The sequence below is a fragment of the Embiotoca jacksoni genome, unplaced genomic scaffold (assembly GCF_022577435.1).
Source record: "Embiotoca jacksoni isolate LCO1_2020_lvr unplaced genomic scaffold, fEmbJac1.0.p SCAF_15, whole genome shotgun sequence".
In the NCBI taxonomy this organism is placed as follows: domain Eukaryota; kingdom Metazoa; phylum Chordata; class Actinopteri; family Embiotocidae; genus Embiotoca; species Embiotoca jacksoni.
In genome coordinates, this window is record NW_027185285.1 from 15,173,833 (window position 1) to 15,190,071 (window position 16,239).

The window sequence follows — 16,239 nt, forward strand, 5'->3', positions numbered from 1 at the left end:
ATGTGTAAAAAAAAAAAAAAAAAAAAAAAAAAAAAAAAAAAAAAAAAAAAATTAAAAAAAAAAAGCAGCAGTGAAAAAAAACAGGCATTTCATTGCTGTGCAACATAAAGATATGTTTGTGTAGAGTTGGAGAATACCAAATTAAATGTATTTGAGAAGAAATCTTTAATAACATATAAACCCAAGTTCATTCTGTATTGCAACAAGCCCAAACATCTAGCCAGTCTTGAAAAAAAAAAAAAAAAACATCCTTCTCCCAACAGAAGCACACTGGGCCTACAGCAGATGGTCTAGCCCGAACAGTGCTCTGATCTCAACTTCATGGAGTTACTCAGGCAAATAGAGCAGACAAACACAAAATGTTGAATTCTAACAAAATATTACAACAACTAAGGCACCGTTCCGGGCTGGACTGCAACAGCGGGGCCAGCTATCTGATCAAATGACAGGGTGATCAAAAACTGGCCGATCGAATGCAACGCGAGTGACTGAAATTACACCATTTGTCGGCCGAATGCCACGACTATCTGTTTCAAAAGAAAAGCTCATCTGTTAATGCTTTGGTGGACAAGTGCCGCAGGTAGATGCAGCGGTGGCTGTGTCGGACGGTTTCCACGGACGCTGATTTGGTTTAATTTAACTGTAGGTCTAGTAGGACGGAACACCTGCAAACGATTCCCTATGGAGGGGGACCAGACCCATATTCACGCTGTGAAATTGGGTTCTGGCTATATCTTAACACCGTTTCACAAAAATAAACTGATCTAAAAGCAAATGTATCACTCAATATTATCATTTAGGTTTCCCTTAACTGTTGACTCTGGGCTAATTTCAGCATTTTTCTTTAACGGTCAGTGGTGAGACAGACTCGAAAAACCTAAACCACAATGAAAGACATTTTCAGACTCGCACATGCAACACACACTTTAACTCTAAAACACGCACTGTTAATTTCATAAACAATAAAAAAAAATGAATAAAAACATAACGAGCACATTGTCCCAGCTTACATGTAATGTAAAGTAGCTAACCAACTTAACATTATGTTAAAGTTAATGTTGCTTATGAGAACGATAATCCAGCAAGAGTCAAAGTGAAAAATTATAAACGTCTTTAAAAAATAAATCAAATTACCAGTGAACCGTTACTGTTTTGAGGGAACTCTTCACTTACAGTCAATTGTTGTCGAGTATCTTTTTTGTTTAAATTTTATTCAAGAAACACACGCTGTCTTCAGCGACCTGACATGATTGTAGGCGCATTTAATAAAAGCCTGCAATTTTGTGGTGTGATCATTTCATTTTCAACCTGTAAAAAGTCAACTTCACTGCTCTAACTCAATCTGGTCTCTGAACATAGTTTCAGCTACCAATTGTTCCAGGGATCTCTCAGTTTGCTCCAAACTAAACAATCGTATTTTACAACACAACTAATTGGTTTTCAGGACTTTATACTGTATCGCCAGGAAGATTTTACAGAACTGGAAACTGGTTCCAAGAATTCCAGGTTTCCCAGGATGAGTGGAAACCTTGAAATTGCATTTCTTTACCAGATTATTAAAGCCTCAATTTTGACACCAAGTTCAAGTTCAACTATTATGCAAAAAAAAAAAAAAAAAAAAAAAAAAAAAAAATTTGCAAAGAAAAAAATAAAGAAAATGAATTGAGACCACTTAGTCTTACAGGTGTATAAAATTCAAAATGCTGTAGTAGACAACAGGGATGTATTACCTGGTGCAGTGCGAGTACAGGGAGTAGAGTACAGCATACTGGATGGCAGGGTAGTAGATGGCCAACTCAGAGTGGACCAGCATCAGATTGTGACTGAGAAGCGCAAAGACCGTAGGAGATAATGCCCACATCTAGACAAAGCACATTTCAAAATGAACATGCATTGATATAAAACAGCAGTCAGTGCAAAAATTAAAACATCCAAATGCTGCTTCATCATGACCCACACCTCCTACACATTCTAGTAACCTTCGTCAAGGCTCTTATTTCCTTAAAGTTATGCACTGGGTCCTTTTGGACACCTATTTCTGATTAAAGAAAAACCCCAAGAACCAAAAAAAACAACAACTCTGCAACACTAGCTGACTGTAAAAATCTTCTTGATTTCATCATTTTGTGTTTGGCAGCATGTTGAACAGATCCACCTTAAGTCGGGCAAGAAAAGACTTAAAACTTTGATGATGCCACACATTTTGCCACATAGTGGACACAGGAAGGGATAGAAAATGTTCAAGTACACGTCATGCAGGACATTACGTCTAAAAAAGAAATGCTGAAAAACAAATTTCCAAACTTTTTGCATATAGATATGGTTTCTTCATTGCATGGTCGAGTTTTAACCTGCATTTGCAGATGCAGCAACAAACTATCTTCACAGAATGGTATTCGGAAGTGTTTCTGACCTCATGCAGTTATCTCCACTACAGAATAATATCTGTTTTCCATGAGTATTGCCTGAGGGCCACAAGATCACGGCCGTCCTTGTCCCGTGTACATAGATTCCTTCAGATTTTCTTCTTCAGAATCTTTTAATAATATTATGTGCCGCAATTTTACGTTGAACATTTTTCGTAAGATTCTTTAACATTTGATATGATTTTTTTTATTGGTCTATTTTCAATGAAATGTGGGTTTACATGATTTGCAAATCATCAGATTCTGTTTTTATTTACATTTGGGGCTATAAAGAGTATTATCTCATTCTGTATCTCACTTGAATATGTCATTATTTCTCAAAAAGTTTATGGCGCCCAACCAGAGCATCAGCAGCTATTTAGATGGCTTCTAATTCAGAAGAGTCTCTTAACATGAGAAGTTAATCACATTTGCAGTGCAAGAGGAGCTTGGAATTATTATTTTTTTGTCTAAACCTGCAAAGGCATTTAGATTGCTGAAAGCCCTCAATTTAGAAATAAAAGCCTCCATAATTGGAAAATCACAACAAGGCTTATTGAACACAGTGATACTGCTTAGAGTTTAGCTGTTATTTCACCTGTTCAGGAAGGGAACGATTTTGCATTGATTTTCGGTGTGAGAGTGACAACCAAGTGAGTACCGATTTTCGGTGAGAGAGTGACAACCAAGTGAGTACTAGAGTGTGACAAAGGCTGTGGCCCCTCCAAAGTCTCATCTTGAGAGGCAAATTAAGTGATCAAGATGGAGGTCCTTAAATGGTATTTTCATGGACCACAGCATTTCCATGGCCTGACTATTTGCTCACAGCTTCAGTTTTTCTTCGCTGTGATTATAGTCTGTAATCCTTGGTTTGATTAACCACTCTGAAGGGTGGACCAACCACACACATCTGTTTAAGATGTGGTATATATTTGAGTCAAGACATTGGAGCAATTTACCCATTTAAGTGATTTCAAGCAATACAGAAACGTAAAAATGCTCACCCCAATGAGAGAATTCTTGGTGTTGCCGATGGTGGTAAGGGTGCTGACATTGAAGATGAGCGTGAACTGGGCCTTTTCCAGAGGTAGGGTGAGGGCGGCAAAAGCAGGGTGCTGGATATTGGTGGGGGGGCTGCCGGGTGCCAGGTCCCTACCACTGGTCCCGAGAGTGTCCATCAGGCTGGAAAGGGCACATGCCATCTCACCCAAGACCATTTTATAAGCTGCCTCCAGTGTTGGAATGTTTTTCAGGCTTAGCAGTGCCTGATACACACTGTGTACAGCTGACATCACCTGTGCATTGTGTGCAGGCACGCACGCGCACACACACACACACACACACACACACACACACACACACACACACACACACACACACACACACACACACAGGAAACAATAGTTTTATACATAGAGTTCAACGTTGTTCAACATATCGTTAAAGTTCTGTAATGACTGGATAAACAGACTCTGAAATATAGCGGGATTTGTGTTATGCCATGTCCATTTCTTTGCATCTGTGGCACCCCCAAGTGATAGATTTGAATTTAACTATCAGGATATGTTTCATGCACTTATATGGACACATCCTGCACGTTTTGTGAAAATTGTTGACTCTGTTCCATTTATGGGCTGAGTCTGGCCCTTTGGAAGTTTATTGGTCAATATCTTGGAAACTAAAGAGATAAAGATATATATATATATATATATATATATATATATATATATACACACATATATATATATACACACACATATATATACACACACATATATATATCTTATATATATATACATAATATGTATATATATATATATATATATATATATATATATAGTGTGTGTGTGTGTGTGTGTGTGTGTATATATATATATATATATATATATATATATATATACACACACACACACACACATATATATATATACACACACATATACACGTACACATATATACACATACACACATATATACACATACACGTACATATATACACGTACATACACACCTTGGGGAGAAAGGGAGAGAGAAAGAGAAAGAGAAAAAGAGGAGGGTGTTTCAAAAGAAAACTCACCTCTTTCTCTTGATGGAAGCGTAGCTTCAGCAGATGGGAATCCGGTGCCAACAATCGTTCTACAAAGGACGAAGGTAGCTTCGTGTTGATTTGTTCCACAATCTGAAAGACAACAAGTATGTTAACGCAATGTTACAGAATACATAAAACAAAGCAGTAAAGCACTCTTGACACATTTCTGGATGAGCTGTTAAAAAACTGTATGGCTTTCAAGTAATAATCAGAAAAGAGTGAATGCCCTGCTTTGACAATGATGTCCTCTTACTCACAAATATATTGAGTAAGTTGTACTGACAAACATAACTAAAGTTAAAGGAGTACAGTTTGGCAAAAATAGTTAAATAGTAAACTGAACAAGACAAAAATGTTATGGGTGTTTAATTATAAGCATTACAAAATAAGCTGGGCAAATTACAAAAAATATTTCGGTCCATTAGACTTTGTTTATCATACTTAAGAGTGGGTAATAAAACTCAAACAAGATTTGATTGGGTTTCGGTAAAAGTGAAAAAAAGAAAAAGAAAAATGGAGGTGTGAAATGAACCCTTAAAGTGACTATACCAGAGTGAGAAGACTCAGCACTGCCATATTGTAGTCTGGGCCGCAGGCCTGACAGCAGTCAAGCTGGTCCAGGCCATAGGCAAGGACAGCCTCCATCAGGTGACCACAGGGCTCCACACTGGCCAGCAACACACCCACACATTCATTCCCTGCTGTGAGAACCGCCTCAGAGAACTGGACTTGCTTTGCCGCAGTCACACAGGCCAGAACCCGGTTTAGAACCTCAAGAAAATAGAGAGAAAAAAAGTATGACTCTAGTACAATAAAATGGGAATAAAAGGAAATTGCAGTCAAGGACTGTAATGTACACAGACAACAATAAGTAGATAATTATTTGTTTATCGTAAAAGCTCTAGTATGATATTTACAGTAACTGATTGTAATGTACTTGACTTTATTAGGACATACTTCAGATACTACTAGCATCTGTGGCAGTAAGGCAGATTCATCTGCCTTTTCCCCAGATTGTGTCTGGTATAATTAGTGTTTTACATTTGATCATTTTGAAAAAGCAAATGTCGGAATGTTCATGGATAAAATGAACTTTGTTGGGGTTTAAAGGATATGCCCATAAACCTATTATTATGTTACCATCATGTAACAAAGAAAAGCAATTGTTTGGGAAATCATATGCGCCAATATAGAAATTTAAGTTTTGTTTGTGGTGGCTACTGCCAATATTATAACTGACAGAAGTCTGTCATTAACAATGTCCGTGGTTATATAAGACAGTCCTTTGAGTTTACAATTAACACTCAGTGTTTCACTGTACTATTTTCGAGCCAAACTGCCAAAAAGGTATTTTAAAACAAACAAGGAATTTGTAATACCAACATTGCTATAACTTTCAAAAGAGGGATTTCCTTCTGGTTTGACTTCATACTTTCGACAACTAAAGAGGGGATCTTTCAGACTAAATATATGCTATACTATATTCAAACAAACCTCTCCTTTTTCAAAAACTGTCTTCCAATCCATTTTCAGTCTGCTTTCCACATTTTCCCCGATTAGTTTACTAGATGTACAATTTGATGTATTTAATACACTGTTAACACTGCTCAGCCCACAGTCAGGTTCACTTACATCAGTGATGTAGGCTTCAGTGATAGGTGGTCCTCTGAAAGGGCTAAATCGCTCTCCAATGCTGCGGACCACTGTACTGAAAACCCTCAGCAGAGCTGCCAGCTTGGGCAGAGACACTGAGGGAGGGGGGATGTCATCATCCAGCACCTCGCCTGACACCACATGACCCAGATCCTAAACAGAGCACAGACTCTTTCAGGTCTTGAACAAAATCAATTATCAGTTCTGTGTATCACGTGGGAGTAAATACTGCCATATTTTATAATTCTTAGAAAAGACTGTTTTAACAAGATTTCATGTCTGGTGGGTTTCTTGTCCCAATATCAAATTAGGACACTTCTCAATTTGTTGTAAAACCCCGTTTCCAAAAAAAGTTGGGAGGCTGTGTAAAATGTGAATAAAAAACAGCATGCAAAGATTTCCAAATCATGTAAACCCATATTTAATTGAAAATAGACCAGAAAACATATCAAAAGGTTAAACTGACAAAAGTTATTGTTTTTTGGAAAATATATGATCATTTTGAAATTAATGCCAGCAACATGGTTTCAGAAAATTGGGACAGGGGCATGTTTACCACTTCTGTATCACTTATTCTTTTAACAATACTCTATAAACATTTGGGAACTGTGGAGACCAATTTCTGGAGTTTTCACAAGTGCTGCTCAACAGTTTGGGGTCTCTTTGCTGTATTTTTCATTTAATTCAATGGGAAACAGGTCTGGACTGCAGGCAGACCAGTTTAACACATGGACTCTTCTCCCACACAGTCACTCAGTTAATAACTGCAGAATACCTTTTTTGCATTGTTGTGCTGAAATAAGCGAGGCCTTCCCTGAGGTTGTCTGGATAGCAGCATATGTTGCTCCGGAACCTGCATATATCGTTCAGCATTAACGGTGCCTTCCCAGACATCTGTTTTTTTTTATTAAGTGCCACCTGCAGGCCCAAAGATCACAGCCATCCAATGTTGACTTCGGCCTTGTCCCTTGCGTACAGAGATGTCTCCAGATTCTCTGAATCTTTCAATGATATTGTGTAACGACGATGACAAAATTCCCTAATTCTTTGCGGCTTTACGTTTAGGAACAATGAGCCTCATTCACTAATATGTGCGTAGAAATGTTCTTACTTTGTGCACAGTAGTAAGTGTGCACACAAACTCACTGGGATTCATGACGCGTGCGCATCGGCCAACTTTGTTCTCACCACCTTGCGTGTGATAGTGAATCAGAATCATTCTAAATTGACAGGCGCATGTCGGAACTCTGTAATTAGCAAACTGACACGTCCCGTTTTCTCTATTTTAGGACACCCATTTGTCTGGAGCTGTATCATTAAGAAAGCAGTGAAGTGAAGAAAGGTTAATAAAGATGGCACCAAGAATTAATAAGAAATATTTTACAACAGCGGAAATTGAAACAATAGTGTCTGAAGTGGAAGCCAGCAAAGGCACACCTCTCAAGTGTTTCTTCAGGAGTAACTATGGTTAAAACTGGGGCACAGGTTAAAAAAAAAAAAAAAAAAGGTTAGATACTAACATTGAAGCAAAGAAATGCATCACAGACCAAAAGAGAGGCACAGGATGAGAGACTGGCAGCAATTAGTGGACCAACATCTTTTAAACTGTATATGTTCTAGAAATGAGGGTGAAAATTATGACACCCAGCAAGAACCCTTACCCAGAGGTCATTTATTTCATAATTAATATGGTATTTGTAATTATCTGTGAATATTGTAATTCAGACAGTAATTGATGAAGATTAAAGGATGTCAATTTCATGATTAGCTTATTTAATACATTTGGTCAATATATTAGTAAATTAACGGTTTTCAATAATGTCGTTTATTAAAGCCTTTTTTTAAGGAATGCAGTTTTAACATGCTAAAAGGTGTGTGTTTACATTTTCTAAGACAGCCAGGCCGTCATTATTTGGTCTTACGCATGGTCTGAGGTAGTTCTAAATTTCTTCCCAGAGTACAAACAAATTCAGGGAAGAAACAATGATGAATCCCCAATTTCTGGTCAAATGTTTGTGCGCACGGTTTAAGCATAGATTTGTGGGTAGGCACTGTTTGTAAATGCCCTTTTTTGGTAAACTCTTTACCCATGCAGTCTTTCACAAAGTGGTGAACTCCTACCATCCAGCACTGAGATCCCCTGCTTCTCTGGGATGCTCTTTTTAAACCCAATCATGTTACTGACTTGTTGCCAGTTAAGCTAATTAGTTATGAAATGTACCACCAGTGGTTTTTTTAGCATTACACAACTTTTCCAGTCTTTTGTTGCCCGATTCCCAACTTTTTTTAAATGTGTTGTTGGCATCAAATTCGCTAGCACCTCGTAAACTGCAGCCCCCGCAGCAACTTTCACCTACATGCACAAAACTCGATGGACGTGTATCGTACCTAGATCTACGAAAATGTTTCTTGGCACTATGACCAAAACTCAACAGGGTGTCGGCCATTATTAATTTAGTGGCCAATTTTTGCGATTTGCACGTGTTGTGCTTTCAGGAACTCCTCCTACAGAATTTATCGGACCAACTTGAAATTTGGTCTCTGAAATCTTAACGCCTTTGGGATGAATATTAATTACAATAATGTATTTTTGTCTAACGGTGGGCCCGTGGCGTGGCGACCATTTTGACCATCAAACTACAGTATAAGTTGCTGTAAATTTGATGTACATGGTCCGATATTTACACGTATGATAACAGTCCCGCCCTGAAGACGTCTGCATGATAATATTTGGTCATAGTCAGAGCCCCACCTGCGGGCAACAGTAAATGACATTTTTCATACTTTTACGTGCTTCTTCGAGCTGGTTGGTCACAACATAAAATTGGGTCAGAATAGCCTTAAAACATTCATGATGACATCTGAGAAGCCGGTGTGTCTTTGTTAAAGGCCGTCGCCATAGCAATGCGGCAAATTTTTATATTTCGCCATGACACAGGAAGATGTTCTTTAAGGTCAAGTGATGCTTCTAACCTCACGAAACGTGGCACATGCATCAGGCGGGGTAAACTCCATGGCCACATCAACCCCTTCCCGCTGGCTCTCCGACAGGTCCCACATATCACCGCTTGCAGTTTTTATCTTTTATTTGCATTTCACACAGCGTCCCAACTTTTTTTGGAAACATAGTTTTATATTTTTGATACACCTGTAAACCCCGCTGCATCATACATGAGGATGACTGTTTTTTAGCATAGCTGAGAAGCTCACTGGTCACCTCTGCATATGCCTCCATATCCTCCAAGAACTGACCCAGGAGGGTGGTGGAGAAGGTCAGGTCTGCCACCCAAAACTGCTCCAGACTCTGTAACCAGCCTAAACACAGACAGGGACATGTGGCAGCTACAAAAGCATAAGACCGTCATTACATTCTTACACTTTGTGTTCCGAGACCGTGTACTAAAAGCAGCATGTCAGTGGAGCAGGAGCAGTAGGCTGTGAAAAAGCATGTTTTTGGTGTGTAAGTTACATATGTTTTGGCGCCGCTTACACACCAACACACAATAACTAATTATATTGGAGAATAAGTATACAGAAAACCATAATCAAGTCTTTATCCAACAGTAGGGATAGGTATAAAATTTCACTTTTATCTTTTACAGTGGCTGAGATATTCAATACAAAGAGAATGCAATGAATTAACATGTCATGTCTGTGTTATAAAGATCTTTCATTAAATTGTTAAATTAACTTTTTAATAAATAAAGCCACAACATTTGCCAGAGATCATAATGATGGTAAACAACCATCAACCCCACTTTATTATCAGGAGAAAAAGCCGAGAGTGTAAATAAGAAAAATCGAACTGACCTGAAACTTGCTGAGTGAGCGCCTGCTTCTGTGTGTGGTCAATGTGCCAGCCCACCAAAATGTCCACTGTGTCCTGTAGAAAAACAGCAAATATTAGGAGCTGGTATTTATCAAAATGTTCTGATGTGATGTAATTTGATTGGTGGGCCTCAAACATGAAACGGCACCGATAACTTCTCAAATACTCACCCTAAAGTTGGTGCTGAAGACATGTGGGTAGCAGCGAGCCACCTGAAGAATACACTTTACACTTTGGCAAAGCAGCTCTGGTGTGTCCACGTTCTCCAAGATGGACTGCAAGTTGCTCATTACGAGCTGAAACACACACAACACTCAATGCAGGCCCTTAAGTTACCCCACCTGGAATACACTTTACACTTCTGTACGACCATGTGTTTTTATGGAATTCTGATAGTGTTATTATTCTGATAAGATGCAAAACGAGGCCTGAAGCCTTGCTGTACTTGGAAGTGATTGCTATATGTAACCATAAAAAGGTCCCAGCCTTATGACGTATAACTTCTTTGTTAACTCTTACCAAAAACTAGATATGAAGTGTAAGGCTTGCCCCATCTTTGTGGCCACAGAATGCCTAAGGAACAAAACCCAGTTCTGTGTCATACAAAAATAGTAGTCTCTTTCTGTGGTTACCTGCATGATATGCGAGAAGGCTTTCCTCTCTCCAGCAGTCTCCAAAGCACGCTGCGTTGCCACCAGGTACAACAGTTTCACCTCATCACGACTGCTTGAATTGAACTTCAGAAAAAGCCACTTGAAAATGCGCTCAGCCTCGTAGCTGAGCACTATGCAGAGAAGACCCAGACAGGCTGCTGCATCCTGACGCAACTCCCACAGCAGCTTACTGCTACAAATGTCAACAACACAGAGAGGAGGAGACCATATGTCAGAGAAAATATGGCATGATAGCAATGAAGTGTGTATTCAGTGTTTTGTTAACAGTGGGAGCCATGTCATGACTCTGAGACAGAGATACATACTGTATTCTCAGGACTGTACTGCTTAAGCCTGTTCTCCAGTCACGCTTTCAAAAGCTCAAACTCTCCTTCAACCCAAGAGCATTTATGTGTTTGACTCACTAGAATATCTACATCCGTTTGGCAATCATTGGGTTGTTCATATAAATAGTAATGTGACAATTACAAATAAAATAATTGCTCCTGCTGTGCCCAAACAATGTGCAACACCCTAATGTGCAGAGAGCAGTGGGAAGCTGTAATCCTCGTAGCTAAGTATTCCAAATTACGTTGCTTGATCAAAATAAGCACCTGATTTTATGTGACCATGCGGACATGCGCATTTCCGATGTCACCATGGACCTGAAACTTGACTTTTGTGTTGCCGAGTGACAAACTTGTGAGTTTCCCACACTGTGGGCTTTGTCAGGTTGGAGAACACAAGTGTCATCCCACCACAGAAAGGGTTGTTTGCACCAAGAATTTTGCCTCAAAACATTAGAATTTAACCCTGTGTTGACAGTGACCTTGGAAATTAATTCAGGGTGCATTATCCCACGGATGTCAAAGAAACCTCACCTACTTGTGCTCCTGACCTGACGCATTTTTTTTCCGTATTGGACTGTAACGTTCCACAGCTCTCTAAACAAGTGTCACTCGAAACACTGAGATTTTCTGAAGCATTTCAACTTATGCCGACATAACAATGCTCACAAAGACGTGAAACTCAAAGTGCAGATTTTGATCAAGCGACGCAACATAGAATAGCTACTCATGAAGGTTAGAACTTCCCCCACATCATGACGCAACAGCAGGTATTTTTTGAGCCTCTCGTAAAACACTACCCACTGTTTACCAGTCATAAACAGAACAGTACTTCTGTCAAATTATATTTTTATAAACAAATGTTTTAGCCAGTCACCTCCTTAGATCGAGGTTGCAACAAATTTAGCATTTTAATAATACCACATAATTATCTTTGGTTTGTTCTGATAATTGTTGTTCTCTGCTAATACAGTATTTGTGTTGTGATTTGGCGCTATATTAAATAAAATTGAATTGATTTATGTTATACAGCTCACCTAGGATTGGTTGTAACACCATTACTGTTTGCACTTAAAGGAGGGTGCCTGGCATGACTCTACCTTTGTGTAATAATATATATTGATCTGTGTATCCAGTAATTTCTAACATTTCGGAAACAATATCTTGTAGCAGGAAAATTAAGCAGTTAAAAAAGCCTCTGGATTTTCTGATCCGTTTGAAATTGTCAACCCAGTTTATTCAAGGCAGCAAAGAGATAGACAATTGCCTCCTGTTCGAAAAAATATATATAATTTTGTCATTTCTTCCCTGGACTGCTGACTATGTGAATAACACATAAATCCAGTGCTAAATAAACCTATAGCACACAGCCTCCTCTTACCTCTCATTCAGAATTTCATTCAAGGTGCTAAGGATGGTGTCCAACTGTTTGACCAGGGTCTGTTAAAGAGAACATATAAATCATTAGGAAATTTATGTGTTTGTCAGCACAGAGTCTTTTGAGTTCAAATACAGACTATCAAAAAAGCAATTAAAAATATATTCAAAAAAATAAGTTGTTCACACCCATATAAGGATATAGAGTGAACATTGCCTTTTTTTTTTTTTTTTTTTACACCTTCCCACAATTTTAGGACAAAGCAGAATAACCAAGTCCCTAAATGGAAAATTGTGGTTTTATTTCAACTTGGCACAAATTAATGTGGCTACCGTTAGTTGATGCTAAGGCTTTAATGGCACACAGGATTCATGGTTCTGTATTTTTGGAGTTCTGCCTACTGTCAAGAGACTGATGACTGGATAAATAGACCCCGAAATATAGCGGGATTTGTGTTATGCCATGTCCATTTCTTTGCATCTGTGGCACCCCCAAGTGATAGATTTGAATTTAACTTTCAGGATATGTTTCATGCACTTATAATAGTGCAATTTTGGTTTTAGAATTCACACTGGACACTGAATTCTTGTTTAAACAGTCATTTGACCCATGCCAGCAGAGAACTTAAAAGTTCCGGACACGCAGGAAGGCCGATTAAAACTTTAAGTGTGAGTTAACACAACGTGCAGGATTAAAACCTGCAATGTCTGCCCAGAGGTTAAGACTAACCATGCTACTAGACTAATAGATAACACCTGGTGAACTACCTGAAAAATTGGGTGGAACTCATGCTCATGCTTTTGTCCCGGTAAATGTTTGTACAATTTTATTGTTAATGATTGATATGATGTAAAGAGGGAGGAAAAAATATGTGTTAAAGCTTATGCTTTTGAATAATGGATGCAGGTTGTAACATTTAAGTTAGTACTAGTTTCATTTTTACTTTCATTAACAGCAAATTTAAAGTGTTGGAGAAATTAATTACTGGCAATCTAAAATGTCTAGCGAGCCAAAAAAAAAAAAAAAAAACAACACTGTGGAACTGTAGGTGGCAACAAAAACTCAGGAGGATTTTACCAAGTTATGAATCAAATCAAATCAATGCAGTCTAATATCATACTTATTAAAGAAACACATCTGATACATAAAGATGAGTTGAAGATTAGGAGGAAGTGAAAAAAAAGCAGTATTTTCTCAGGACGTTTTACTTCCTAAGCAAGAGATATCAATGCTTTGTTTCATGAATCTATTCCTTTACAGAGAAATGAGGTCATTAAAGATAAGATGGGACGCAACCTCATAATTCCAGGATAGCTCCTTAAGGAGCAATACATTTATTATGGATGTACAGATGTCCTAGGTTGCAGTTGTCTCTGTTGCACTTACCCATGAAAAAGGGGGGGCTGAGATGCCCCTACACTCTCTGGTAATTTTGGGGAGCACAGTTGAGAACACTAATGTTATATTTAGGCTATTTACTTATATTAAGAGGATGCGCCATTAGAGAGGGAGATAAAAGGCCACCATTTGAGTTTACCTCTTTCCATTTACTTGTACTCAGCTTAAATATCTCACTTGAAATCCAAAAACCACCATGGTTAAAAACCACCTCTTTAGTACAATATAGGGAAATTACCCCCCCCCCCAGGAAGGTCTGATGGAGATATAAAAATGGCCTGAAAACAGATTACAAAAAAAGAAGGATTGTGCAGTCTGAATAGTGAGCATCTCATGTTTTTTGAAGAGATAAGTGATCAATACAGTATATTCAGCAATCAGTTCTTGAAATACTTACTGCTGAGAAACGTATTCAGAACACAACAAAATCAGTCAGAATCTATTCCCAGCTTGTCAATAATAGAAGAGGAAATAGAGATGGGCTGTATAGGGATGGGCATAATCTCCAAGGGTTATAACCTTTTGGTAGGCGAGGCCTCAGAGTCATCCCTAAAGCGGCTTGAGGCATGGAGAGGACTTAAATTAAGAGGTCAGATTAGATTTACTCCTGCACAAATGGAGCAAAAGTAATGTGTTTTAAAACTGTAACATGTTTATTGAGAGGTAGCATAGGTTTCAAACTTTTTTACTAAATGACAAGGCATTTTTCTTTTAAATGAATTGGGGCCAATTCAATCGCTGTTATGTAATTATTCAAGTTTGGTGCCCAGTCCTACTCTGAATCACCCACCACAAGTAATTCATCAACCCATCACCTATATTTACTGAAATGTTATAAATAATTATCCTCTTATATGTTAATATATCATAAACCAAATCTAAAAAGAACTTAACCAACGTACGTATTGTGTAATGAATCACCAAAATACCAAAAAAGAATTGTTTTCAGTTTTTGGCTGCCAAGCCAGTGAAAATATACAAGGCACCAGTAAAACTCTAATCGGGTTGGCCAATTGGGTCAGTAGGGAAAAATGGTTTCACTTGGATGAATTATGTCATTTGATAATGGTGTTATTTTTCAACCACAAAATCTAAATGTCAGTATAAGAAACATCCACTATATAACCAAAAGTAGATGGACACCTAAGCAATATACCGACATGTGATTGTGACAGCCTCATTCCAAAATTACTCTATAAAATAGTTGGCCATAAAGCATAGGGTATTCAATTCTATTTAATTTTATGTATATAGCCTAAAATCATAACATTAGTCATCTCAGGACTTGTGACATGGTGTGGTCAAGACCTGACAACATTGTGCCCAGTCATCACGACAGCAAACAAACAAGCCCTCTATGATGAAGGTGTCCATCCTGTAGGAACAAGAGGCCCCATTATACAATATTACTGGGATCTTAAACATTTTGCAATGCGATAACATTTATTGAAATATGTTGCGATATTTAACCTTTTTTTTTTATTTCAGCATGTTTTAGTTAATAACATTTTCAGTCAATGAATTGACTTCAGTTATTTTTATTGCAGCAAAATGGGATTCTTAAGCACAGACTGACTAACACTGTCATAAAAACTTTCATAAGTAATGCACCTAACAAATTCACTTGCTTTTATAACTAAATTTGTACTTTATGTATATGTTGTGCCACAAAACATATCGCAATGCTATGCTGTATGGATTTTCTCCCCCACCTCTCAAGGTGATCTGAGGAATTCTGTCTCTTCACTGAAGAAATATTAATATAATCAAAACCTATAGGGTCTATGTAATGGACGCATATATTGTACAAATGGTGAAACAATAATGAAACACCTGTTTGATATTACAAAAATGGTCCTCTGCTGTTTGTTTATGTGTATTTTTGATCTCTTCATAAAACCGTTTCCCAAAAATATTCCCATGTGATTACAAAGCATTTGCATATTTATCTGCAATTTCCAAATGGTTACTTATTTATGTTGGAACCACTTAAATGCCTCCAATGTCAGAAATTAATGGGACAATTGGATTATTCAAGAAGTGACTTGACTTCCGGTTATGACACGGTGCTAAGCAGACAGGTATTGGAGCCCCTCTGCCAATTTCTGAAAATTTCACAGCCAAACAACCTTAATTAATCACTACAATCTTTTTGGACTACAAGCACAGTGATCGTCCAAATGTCGCAAAAATCTGTGAAATTAAGACTCCAAGCCAGACCCTATACAAGCTAACAGTGACGTGAACGAAGAAAAAATGGATACAGGTATGGCGACCAACCCAGATCAAATCCTGACCACTATCCAATGAAAGAAAACATTGTATCAAGATTTACAGGTAGCAGAGAAGTTTTTGCAGGAACGAAGAGACTATCACCAGAAGTCAGCGGGACAATAAGAGACAATAATGGTAACTTAAAAAGAACCTCTTGAAGAGCACTATGCCTTAGTAGGTATGTTTCATAATACAAAGGTAATTAACATTAAC

At 38.0% G+C, this 16,239-nt stretch overlaps 1 protein-coding gene across 5 annotated transcripts in view; it reads right to left on the reverse strand.

Annotated features, from left to right (window-relative positions):
• smg1 (SMG1 nonsense mediated mRNA decay associated PI3K related kinase) overlaps nucleotides 1–16,239 on the reverse strand; it is an 86,188-nt gene that overhangs the window by 54,039 nt on the left and 15,910 nt on the right. For 3 of the 5 annotated variants that reach the window (XM_069149868.1, XM_069149869.1, XM_069149867.1), the window contains exons 5-14: nucleotides 12,358–12,416; nucleotides 10,609–10,822; nucleotides 10,147–10,272; nucleotides 9,958–10,030; nucleotides 9,365–9,489; nucleotides 6,127–6,300; nucleotides 5,044–5,265; nucleotides 4,483–4,584; nucleotides 3,410–3,700; nucleotides 1,731–1,861 (exon numbers count right to left, since the gene is read on the reverse strand). In XM_069149868.1, coding sequence (XP_069005969.1) covers nucleotides 1,731–1,861; nucleotides 3,410–3,700; nucleotides 4,483–4,584; nucleotides 5,044–5,265; nucleotides 6,127–6,300; nucleotides 9,365–9,489; nucleotides 9,958–10,030; nucleotides 10,147–10,272; nucleotides 10,609–10,822; nucleotides 12,358–12,416 — 1,517 coding nt within the window. The remainder of the gene's footprint in view (nucleotides 1–1,730; nucleotides 1,862–3,409; nucleotides 3,701–4,482; nucleotides 4,585–5,043; nucleotides 5,266–6,126; nucleotides 6,301–9,364; nucleotides 9,490–9,957; nucleotides 10,031–10,146; nucleotides 10,273–10,608; nucleotides 10,823–12,357; nucleotides 12,417–16,239) is intronic. The other 2 variants (XM_069149871.1, XM_069149870.1) reach the window with 1 other exon arrangement.